At 42.1% G+C, this 12,240-nt stretch overlaps 1 protein-coding gene across 3 annotated transcripts in view; it reads right to left on the bottom strand.

The window, feature by feature from the left end:
* The window catches only part of Syk (spleen associated tyrosine kinase), an 89,389-nt gene that overhangs the window by 10,827 nt on the left and 66,322 nt on the right, over nt 1-12,240 (bottom strand). For 2 of the 3 annotated variants that reach the window (XM_027955415.2, XM_027955414.2), the window contains 3 exons: nt 11,710-11,778; nt 3,408-3,495; nt 2,062-2,239 (listed from right to left, as the gene is read on the bottom strand). In XM_027955415.2, coding sequence (XP_027811216.1) covers nt 2,062-2,239; nt 3,408-3,495; nt 11,710-11,778 — 335 coding nt within the window. The remainder of the gene's footprint in view (nt 1-2,061; nt 2,240-3,407; nt 3,496-11,709; nt 11,779-12,240) is intronic. The other variant, XM_027955416.2, reaches the window with a different exon arrangement.

Here is a 12,240-nt window from a genome sequence, read left to right as displayed (position 1 = left end):
TCTAGACAGTTGATTATTTTTCTTTTCACATTTGGTAGGGGACCATTTGGGTCTACCACCCATTGGGAACTGGTTTTGTGTATGGTGTGAGGCAGGGGTCAAAATTAAGAAGTAAAAAATCTCTCGATTCTTGCAAATGTTTAAGGAAGAAACAACAAACTCTTCCAGAAAAATATTAGATAAGGAAACTCCCTAACTCATTTTGAGGCCAGCATTACTCTGATGCCAAAAATCAGATAATTATGAGAAAAGAAAACAAATTGACTGAGATCCTTCATGAACACAGATGTAAAAATTCTAAGTTACATTAAGTTCAGTAACTTATGAAAATATATAATGAACAAATAACGAACAAGGAGAGTTTATTCCAGGAATGCAAGGTGCGTTTAACCTTTGAAAGCCAATCAGTGTAATCCACCATATAAACACAATAAAGGAGACAAGCCATATGGTGATCTCAGTGGAGGGACAGTGTTCAATAAAATTCGGCATACATTCATTCTTAGAGAAAACTCTGAGAAGTGTAGGAATGAGAGAACACTTCTTTATTCTGATAGAGAGCAGCTAAAACCTATAGCTAACATCATTCCTAATGGTAAAATATAGGAAGTTTTTCTCTGTTCGATCAGTGGCGAGGCTACTGCCCCCTTTTATCAAGCATTGCTTTACGGTTCCTGATTAATACATAAGACACACACAAACATAAGGATGGGACAGGAGAAAACAAAACTGTGATTATTCATTATTCACAGAAGGATGGCTGTGCTTACTGACTGGAAGACTCAGTATGGTGAAGAAGTTATTTGCCCCAAATCAACCTAGAGAGCCTCTTCCCTCCCCACACTGTGTGGTGGACTATGCCTATGTTAATATTTATTAAGCAAGGAACTTAAATATGGCCAACTATAACAAGTTGAAAAAATGTGTGCCTAAATACATGAGAATTGATATTCAGTTTAAAGAAAAAAGATCGTGATTACATACATATATAAAAATAAGCATCGTGGACAATGTGTGTGTATATATATATATATATATATACACATACACATATACACCCCATACACATATGCTATGCATATGTACACACATATGGTAAATGCACATGAATATACATACCCATATGGAGGGGCAGCCTCAGAAGCAGGGGTTTCTGTGTGTGCTTTTGCCTATATATTTTTCTTTTTTCACGTACATTGCTGGGGATAGACCCAGGGCCTCTCATATGCTAGGCAAGTGCCTGTCACTGAGCTGCAGCCCTAGACCTCATCTATATTTTTGATCTTTGAATAATGCAAATTCCCTACTCAAGAAAACATCATTTTTACAAAAATTTCTTCCATTGCAAATAGAATGAAACAATGATCCCTATCAAACCTGTATTGGTGTTTTTACCTATCTGAAGAGAGGGTTTGTCTCAAAGGACTTTAGAAATCAGTATTTTTACGGGACATTCTATGTGGGATTCCTTCTAAAGATCAAGTAAGATGCAAAGTCATTTTAGTAATGTAGGAATTTTAAACGATTTATGACACATTGTGATTTTCAATTATACCAGAAAGAAAAATAAATACAAATTATCCTAATGGTATTTGGAATCAAGAATTTTCTAGGTAAGAAAATTGAGACACATTATAAAATCCCCCCAAATAAGTGAGAACGCCATACTGTTGTTTTATTTAAATAAGATAATTCACGTGTGTATACAAGTGCATATTAAACTTCAAAAAAATACACAGACTAAGTGGAGTTAAGAGTGGTAGTGTTTGGGCATGAATATGCTGTTCTCACGCATTTGCTTATTTGCATTCCCCAATTTTCTTTAAGGTACATGTACTAAAACTGAAATAGTTCCTACACCCATGGTTAGTACACATAATGGATGCTCTCATTATAAGAATACCGGAAATAAACAAACTTTATAATGTATAAAGAACTCAGCCATGCTAGGTTAAATTTTAAGTTCGGGACTAAACGAATATCATAGATGTATTCATAGAAGTTTCTAGAACGTTTGCTCATGGGGGGAGGATGATAGCATAACAGAGCACTGCTACTTACTTTTTCATTTGGTAGTAGCCCTTTTTCACAGTCCCGAAGTTACCAGAGCCCAGTTCCTTGTCCTCTAGAGTAAGCAGGTTTCTGTCCAGGTAGACCTCCTTGGGCCTGATCTCCTCGGGGTCAGCATAGGGGCTCTCGTACACCTCTGTGTCCATGGGCATGGCTTCTATCTGGGGACCTGCAACACAGTCCGGAAACACAACCCTGAGGTGGGGTTCCTGGTGAGGGTCACCCCTTTGGTCACCGTGGGAACGTAGGGTGTGACAGAGAACTGAAGGCAGGGCCGGGAGGCATCAGGAAAGGGTCCTCAACCCTTTCCTGATGAAACAGTGGGCTGTGGTGGCTTTAAATGAGGTCTGATAGTGATGGGACATCCTTCCTGCTGAGAGGTGCAGCCTAGGTCACCCCTGCTTGGTGGCCTTTACAACTGCGTCAACCAGTAGAGCGCATGAGAAGTGATGCGTGTGACTTCCAAGGACATACGACTTCTGCCTCATCTGTTGGAAACTGCATTCCTGAAGTCTTGAGGTGACATGGAAGGTGTTCTGAGGCCACCGTGTTGTGAGAAAGTCCACAGTAGCCCACTCCCAGGGACCAAACAAAGAGGACCTGTGAGTCAGGGGAGACAGAGACAGGCTGCCCTGGCCTTGTCCTGGACCCCCTGCAGGGTCCAGCCTGAGTCTACCCCATTGGGCAGGTCCAAATCCCGACCTACAGAAGTTAATTAAATGAGATCTAACTGGTTCTCATTATTTTAAAGCACTGCCTTAAGGTGTTTTTATAGCATCAAACAGACTCCAAGTTCATTAACAAAAAGAGAAACTTGGAGATGGATACCTAGAGGACCCAAGGAAACCATCCAAAGGCCCCACTTCTGAGACCATGTCACGATGGGTGTATCTCCAGGAACTGTGCCTCTTCACGGCCTCACAGAGTTAGTTTCCCTCCACACACCTGGAATACGAGCAACTCACACATCTCCTCCATTCCCCACACCTCTGACGGGGCCTTCTTCAAAACTAACAGTGGACACACAGGGCTTTCCCAGAACATGGCCCTCTCAGAACTGCAAGTAGAGTAGATGCAGAATTTCAAGGGGAGACATTCTGAAGAAGACTCGTGGATGTTGTCCGCACCCCCAGTTAATGGAGAGGGTCTTGATTGTAGCAGACTATTTCATTCAACAGGACCGTCCTGCTCACGGACACATGACATCGCTGCTACCACTGGACGATCGTCTCACAACTAGAGACCATGCGCTGAACTTTGGAGCCGATTCTACACACTTACAAGTGCCCATACACTTTGCTGTGTGAATGTCCAGAGAGTAAAAGTGTGTTTCTCACCTCTCTCCGCAGCCCAGCGTCCTCGTTCTGGCTCATAAGGGTTGAAGGACGCGGTGCTCTCTGGCCGGGTCCTGTGGGACGGGGAGGCCTGAAGCACACAGATGACCCCATGTCATTTTTTTTACTGACACACACACTCAGGTAGGTCTGAGTATTTTTCATTTTCCAATAATCACAGTTGAACTTATGCAGGGAAGACAAAGGAAAGAATTCAGAAGAACGAAAAGGAAAATAAAAAGGTTTATCTCATTCTTCCAGCGACTGTTTGGATCGTGGAAGGACTAAATGCAGCTCATGCTGAGGTCCAGCTGGGGTCTCAGAGGGTGTGGGGAGAAAATGCCCTCTGTTCAGCTAGAATTCCCTCCCCACTTCTGTGGCTTTTCACACCAGTTTCCCACCTACCAAAAGATGCTGAGGATTTTCATGTTCCCCTTGGATTCATTTTCCTGCTCTAACTCTGTCTCTCTGATCTTATTTTACATGGAAGTTATTTAAAAAGGAAAATTCAATACCCACCAGCTGCTACCATCTACTTCCTAAGTCCAAAGCGTGCATGTACATGTACATTTTATTGCCACCTGCTTCTGTGGCTGCAGGGGACATCTAGCACCATCTGAGTCGATGCTGGCAGATAGCCCTAGCCAGGAAGCTACAGGTCCCAAAGTCTGGCTGCCACCAACCCGGGCCATCGCAAAGCTATGGATCCTGTGAGATGAGGAATGTTTTTTGATTACCTGAAGGAAGGTAACAGAAGCCCATCTGAAGCAAAGCTTTGTGGGCCATTACAAACTTGAATAACATGCATTTGATTAACATCAGTTTGCATCATGAAATAAATGGGTGGAAAAATCTACTCCTTATATTCCTAAGGACTCTCTTTCTTGAACACATTTATCCTGAATTTCCTGACCCATCTTCACCTTTAAGATAAATCAAGGTGATTTGGCTGGGGATGTGGCTCAAGCGGTAGCACGCTTGCCTGGCATGCGTGGGGTGCTGGGTTCGATCCTCAGCACCATATACAAATAAAATAAAGATGTTGTGTCCACCGGAAACTAAAAAATTAATATTAAAAAGTTCTCTCTCTCTCTCTCTCAAAAAAAAAAAAAAAAAAAAAAAAAAATCAAGGTGATTGCTACTAAATTTAGTTCACAGAAAATCCACAATCCAAATCCCTCCCTACTCCCCATTGGTATGAACTGAGTAGCAACTTTATTTATCCCAAACACTGGCCAGGAAGAAATGAGATAACACCAGATTTGGGAGAAATTTAAAGAAACAGAGAGACACTTAAGCTTAACATTACACCGTCACTTATCTTACAGGACACACTAAATCCTCATCTGCCTTATTGGTTACAGGCTCAGAAACCAACGTGTAACAATGCATCTCCGTGCATCCTGATGTCCTCCTCTCCTGCCGAGGGCATGGCCTCCTGCAGTGGTGAGGCTAAAGGACATGAGGTCTTATCTGTCAGAGGGATATCATCAGATCTATGTTCCCATGCATCATCTCAGCCTTCTTATTGAACTGTTTAAATGAACTATCACAGGTCGAAAATGACAAAAGTTCCCGGAGGTATACTATTCATTGCCTGCACGAGTCTCTGCCATATGCATGATGGGTGCTCAGTAAAAATGTGTTAAACAAGCACGTGAATGGATGGATGGGTGGGCGGGTGGATGAAAGAAAATTACTCCTTATAAGTGGGAGGTGCCAAGTGCAACCTAATACTGATGCTAAAACGAGTTTTCTCTCCAGACTTTAATAGAGGGGAGTAGGTACAGATAATTCCAAATGACAATCTGCCTCTTTTAAACATTGTATATGATTTCACTTCCAATTTGTAATACAGTTACTCTGTTTTCCATCCTTCCTGCTGAGTTCCCTCCCTCAAACAAACTCTAGGCAGGAATACTTTAAGTTGTTTTTCAGTTTAACATTTACTATAATTTCGAATACTTTGATCTTCCCTATAGGAAAATTCTAGATCCCAAGGCAAAACTTGAACAGACACAGAGTTAAAGGATGCCCCAGGATAGGCCACCAGGGAGGAAGGGACCATGAATCCTTGCCTTAAGAACTACTCTCTTCTGCTCTCTTAGGACATTATCCTGAGGCTTCACCCCAATAGAATGTTCTCCAGAGCAAGAGGTCCTCAAAAAGACCTGTCACAACTAAATCACAGTGCAAATACCTAACATAGAAATCCTGGGGAAACAATTTTAAAACACAGGTGAAGTTATTTTTTTAAAAAATACTGCAAAGAATACAGTGTATAAGGACTAAGTAGGAATTAGTAGTATTGGACCCAGGGAATCTAAAGTCCTGGGTGTGAGTAACTCAGACTCAGACTGGCCGTGTTACCCACTCCTTGTCTTTGGGGGCTTATTATGGACAAGGAAATAGACTGGGGCTCTCCTTTGGGAATTTGGGCTCCATATTTTCAGCAAAGGTGACTCAGGGCTTCAATCTGTGGTGCCCAACACAGACCACCCTGTGATAAGGAGGCCTCCGGGTTCAGCCACAGAGAGACCCAGAGTCCCTCGATCAACCACATCAGCTCTCTCCTATCTGGATGCCTTCATCCTCAGCACCCCGGGCTTTCTGGAGCCTGATTGGATTGGAACAAAAGATGGCACCGCACTTGGCAGAACGTTCTGTGGCAGAAATGGGGGGTTTTCCACTGAGTCAGGTAAGAAAGCAATGGCCATTTTATGATGAAGATGATACAAATCCAAGTTTCACCTTTCCCTAAGGGGTCAATAGACCATCTGGTAGAAACCTCGGAAGTAAAAACTCAGCAGACGAGAACAATTTGAGGCCTCTGTACGGAATAAACACAAAGGCATGATGACAAATTATGAAGGTATTTACTATTGTGTAACATTTAATGAAATGATAATTTTAGTGAAAAAAACATATGGCTGGGGAGCATTACTATTCCTCGCCACCTTCCTTCTGCTTTTTATTTGTGGAATCTACTCTGCCCTGATCCATACTATCATCTTTTCTGCATAGAGAACAACAAGGCCTAAAGGACATGCAGACAGTTCCTTTTACCCAGTTTTGCCAACACTCAAAACAGAGAACCCAGCTGCTGGGCACCACTAGGCGGCACCAGCTACCTGAGCTTCTGACTTTCCAAAGAGGAACTGGAAACTTAAATCTCCTCAATTCAGGTGATGATAGCCTATTCCATAGAAATAATTTAAAAGTCACGTTTGATTATAAGTTATGGTCCCTGATATTATATTGTTCAGGTTTAACTGCAAATAGAAAATATTTTTGACAATTTTTTTTTTTTTTTTAATTAAAGTGCTTGGAATTTGGAAGTGAACAAGAGTAGGGAAAAAAAGAATGCTCTTATGGCACAGACAGATAGGCTAATTCCGAGTTTCCTGGTTTCCCAGTACCACAAGTGTCCTGCGGTTTATTATCTAGATCCTGACTTTTACTGTCAGGTTCTTGAAAGGTGTTTTCAAGTGAGGCAGCTGTAGTCATATAGGTGACAACATAATTGTGATTGCAGCCAGTCAGCTTCGGAGCTACTGGCTGCAGTAAACCATGCGTGGCTACCAGCAGTCTCCAGTGGAATGACCACAGTCATTCCAGGTTGTGGGTCAGTATTAGGGTTGTTTTAGATGCACAAAAGCACACGTGATCTGCAAAAGGAAACTTCTCTTACGTGACAGCAAAGGTGTAAAATCTGTCCCTCTAAAACCACATGGACACCCTTTCTCAGTGATGTAGCCTGCTGGCTTGGCACTGCCAAGTCAAAAGATGTGCCTGGAGAATTTCTGTCTTCCTGTTCTCTCTGTGGGGCCCTAGGAAATGAGTATTTAGAGAAATGTTTTTTAAATATCTCAATTACCCATGTATGTGTTGAGTAAACAGGAAAAAAAGTGGGTTTTAATGAGAAATTTGGGGACACATCTCAGTCTAACCATCTTAGGAAATGTGTCTTTGAAATGCGAAGCTGAAAAGCCACCTTCTGGTCTTTAAGGCTGATGGTCAAATTCTGCTCATTTTTCTTAATAGGATACATTTTTATCAATGTTTTTATTAGTGCATTATAATTATGCATAATATTGGGGTTAGAGGATGGATACAGTTTTGTGCTTACATTAAAAAAGACAAACAGAATTCCAGGACTAATGACAAGAGGGATTTGATTCTATGTAAGGACTACCAGGACTTATATTCTTTAGTTAAATTCGGTTATATAAATATAAACACATGGGCTGGGGTTGTGGCTCAGAGGTAAAGCGCTCGCCTAGCATGCATGAGGTACTGGGTTTGATCCTCAGCACCACATAAAGTAAAATAAAGACATTGTGTCCACCTATAACTAAAAAAAAATTAAAAATCAATAAATACCAACGTGATACTAATTTTTAAAGAAAAGTTTAAAATGCATCTGACTCTTGTGTTTATTATGAAAATTTCAAATTCTCTAATCATTTGAAAATCAAAGCATACTTTTATAGATGCTAGAGTTACTTTAAGTTCCAACACATATTTTTTATCTGAATTGTTAAAAACAATTGTTAACGTTAAGCAAATTAACAAGTTAAAAGTTGTTTACTCCTGAGTATAACAGATGGGCTACTTGACATGATTGTCACAATTCTTTAATCATGAACGGTTAAACAATGGGAAGTTCCTCATCCATTTTTGAAAACATAAGTATGAATTCTTCTAGATCATTCCTGATGAATCATTAAAATATTTAATCCCTATTTTAAATAATATAATCCTGCTCCCTTACCAATTATCTACTGATATTTTTGGCATCTATGAAAACTTGAAGCATTACCAGCATTTTCGGAATTCTTCCAGAATATTTCACACTATGTCAATACTATCCATCTGTCTGTCTATCCACCTATCTATCTACGACTTTGCTTTTTAACAGTTAACACTGTATTTTGGAAACAATTCTAGATTTCAGCTTCTCTCACAGTAGCAATGTTTTTTCTCATTGAAAGACATTTAAATTATTACAGGAATTTGACAATTTTCAGCATTAGAATGAGCACTTTCATATTTATACATCTGTGATACGATTGTTTTATGTACTTCTAATTTCCATAGATGTCACAAAATTGCCTTTCTTGTAGATGGTATCATTTCATTTTTCTCTAATAAAGTGTAGTGTAATTCACCACACCCTTGAGCACAGCATAATAAGCTTTTAGATTTGGACCAGTCTCAGTTTCACACAGGCAACGGTTTTGGACAGGATCATGAGGTTCCATCCTACTCGTGATCCTCCCTTACTGACAACCTACCTCCTGGACACTGGACTTGCTTAGCCTGCTCCCATAACCATATAACCATAGTTTTAACTGTATGCCATAGTTTTAACTTGCATTTCTTTTATTATAAACTTGAGCAACAGTTAATACATTAAAAACTATATATGTTTACTTTACTCTCAATTACTGACTGAAATTCCCTGCCCATTTTTATCCTCTTAGGTAGTTGAATATTTCCCTTATTGATTTATAGAATCTCTTTATATATTAAGGAAATAAATATTCTATACATGTCATTGTTACTATTTCTAATACTTATTCCTAGTTTTTAAATTTCTCTTTTGGCAAAGTTATAGCTCTTATCGTGTATATATTGCTTTATTTTTATGTAGTCACATTTACAGATTCTTAAACTTTCTTTAGACATTCTCTGTAATCTAAAAAGGTATACTAAATCTTATTTTCTAGGTATTTCCTTAGCTATTGTGCGGGACCTTAGCTGGCTGAAGCCTACTTAGAAAATGACAGAGGTTTGTCTTCTCACAAGACGGTTTTATTGGTTTTTCATGGTGATGGGTTTTTGAAATGACAACTTGGTTTCCCTGAGCTATAGTCATTGACTCAAACAATCGTCTCAGCACTGTAGTGAAAGGGTTCTTCAGACTTAATCACCTCACCATCAGTTAATTTATGTTAAGAAGACTATCCTGGGTGAGCCTGACACATCAGTTGAGGGTCCCTAGGGAGAGAATTTAGGTTTCCCAAGAAAGAGAAAGGGTAGCACAGAGAGACTGACTGATTCTGCCAGGAGAAAACAGCTTTGGACATGCCTCTGAGGTTCCAACCTGCTTCTGACCTTCCTTTCCTAATAACCTGCCCCATGGACATTGGACTTGCTAAGCCTGCCCCCATGATTTTGTAAGGTAAGCCCATGTAATACATCTGTGTGTACACTGATATATGTATCAATGTGTATGGATATGCATATTACTACACATTACTATACGTGTGGAGCCGTGTACGCAATACACACATGTGTTATATATGACGCATATACATGTGCATTCATGTATAGAGCTATGTAGTTAGTGTGTGTACATACCATATATGCATACAGATAGGTATATGTGTGCACATATATGCGTGTGTGGATATGTGTGTACATGTATGTCACATGTGTGCTCTTTGTGTGTGTACATATATCTCCTATTGGTCATGCTTCCCTGGTTGAGCCATCTGCTTGTAAGCCACAGAATCAAGGTAAACACGGGCTGCTGTGGTCAAGGTTCATGGTGAAAGTGTTCCTCTCCGGGACTGTGCACAGCTGGGGGCTGTGAGGTAGCACCTAGGCCTTAGGCCAGGATAAGTGGAATGATGAACGAAAGGGGGCGGGGCTTGGGGGGTGGACCACGCCCCTTCCCCTGGCCATCCGGCAGACCTTGTGTCGGGGAGGTGGCCAAGGACGTGAGGGGACCTGGGCCTGGAGCTGGGGGAAGGCAGCCTGTCCCGGGCAGGGCCTGCCCTGGGCTCTATGAAGCCCTGGACACGTGATGTCCCACTGATGACTACTGCACTTTGTGAGCGTGGCTGCCAACAGGATGGCGGTCACTGACTTCAACTGGATGCAACATCATAACTTTGAAAAGGAGACTCAAGCCTGAAGAGCACCCTGCCTCAGGCAGGTCTTGAAGCTCCTATGCTTAGGAGGCACCTCGTTGCCTGTTTCCCACTGGACACGACTCCTGCTGGACCGTAGCCATCTTGGCCACCCAGCAGGGCCTCTCCACACCAGGGGAGGGCTGCCCACGGTGGGCGGACAGGGGCAGAGCTGTGCAGGGTTCTGCCCGCCAACACCAAGGCAGGCCTAGTATTCCCCCCAGGGGTGTGAGGGGCCGTTCCCCTCAAATACTTCTCTGTTCTGTGGTCAGCAAGATCAAGGGCATCTGAGTATGGCTGTCAACTTGGAAAATTACTATTGAATAGGATTTCAGTGTGCTTATGCTTTTTATTTGTGTCGATTTTAATAAGTAGCTTAATCAATCTACTCCATGAGTTTAATATCCGATTATATGCCGAAATGTTTGGGATAGTGCTGATGAGTATAAAAATGGCAAGAATGAACTTTACCCCCACTGAAGACAAAAGTCAATAGGAAGAAAGAGCAGTCCATGCCACACACACACACACACACACACACACACACACACACATATATGGCCCTGTGAATTGTGCATATGTGTTAATCCAGAGTTCAAGTTCAATTGTGCATATGTGTTAATCCAGAGTTCATGCACATATGTATGATTCGTTATAAATAAAATCATTAAAAATGACTTCCCTCCTCAAAAATCCAGTCACACAGCCAAACACACAAATCAATTCGATGTCAACTGCCCCAAAAAGAAAAATAGTTTTTCTAGCCCTCCTATTCCATCTCTTTTCTGTTATATTTAAAGTTCTGTATTGGAACTGTGACAACATAGAAAGAACTGAGTGAATACTAGATAATGAGTTAATATGCATCACCATTCTAATTCATCAACTAAGGTTCAAGTCTAATGAATTAGGATAATGGACTCTAATTCTGCGCTGGAACCTCATAGCAGCCATGAAGTGGATGGGGGCACCCTCTGCATACAACCTGCGGTCTTTATATGCAGTGCACCTACCAAACCTGTTCCCAACACAATGGAACTGACAGTCGATCACATAACACCGCCCCGCGTGATTCTTCTGATAGGAATATTGGCTACCACTGATCACTCTCACTGCAATGACTTTGAAGATGCACTCGAGCAGCGTCAGCAGGCGGACATGGATGGACTTTATAATGAAGCAACTGAGGACCCACACGGAAAGCACAGTGCACATGGGGTGTGGGCGAGCTGCGGGTGCAAACGAGGGCTGCACACGGCAAAGCACCGAAGCACAGCGACACGGGCAGTGGACAGGGAGGGCGGGCTGAGCGCCGGCTGAGCCAGGCCAGTCCTACCGCGGCTCAGGGTCAGCAAGCAGGGGGCAGGGGGGTCACGGTTTAGCACCTTTCTGCCGTCCCGCTTTGGTAAGTAGTATGATTTGATTCTTGAGATTATTCCACCCGCTGACCAACTCTAGAAACCGTAATGGCAAAGAGGAACAGGAAATTTAGTGTCAGAAAACAAATTCAGGACCCATACATGACATCCTACCTGAACCTGCTGCTGTAACGGAGCCGGCTGAGTCCCTCCCTACCCTGCGGGTGAGATTGACTCTTGGCCATTTGAAATGCTTCCCGTAGAGGTCACTGCCCGGGCAGAAGGAGCTAGAAAAATATTAGGGAAATCTTTTCCACCTCTGAGCAGCCTCCTTGGTTTCAACAAGGACTCAGGTCCCAAGTGGCAATCGGCCCTGGCAGAACATACATATAGACGTGGCTTTCTATGGATCTGGCTTTTGGAGGTGAGGGGTGGGGTATCAGGTACAAAGTGAGGTACGGAAGGCCCACTTGCCTGGTGGCATTAGAGGGCATGCAAAGTCCACACTGATGTCCCCCAAAGGAATGAGAAAATCAGTTCCTGCCTTGAATCTAAGTC

This window comes from Marmota flaviventris, chromosome 16, assembly GCF_047511675.1.
Source record: "Marmota flaviventris isolate mMarFla1 chromosome 16, mMarFla1.hap1, whole genome shotgun sequence".
Lineage (NCBI taxonomy): Eukaryota > Metazoa > Chordata > Mammalia > Rodentia > Sciuridae > Marmota > Marmota flaviventris.
The sequence above is the reverse complement of the archived record's forward strand: the minus strand, read 5'-3'. Positions and strand labels throughout refer to the sequence as shown.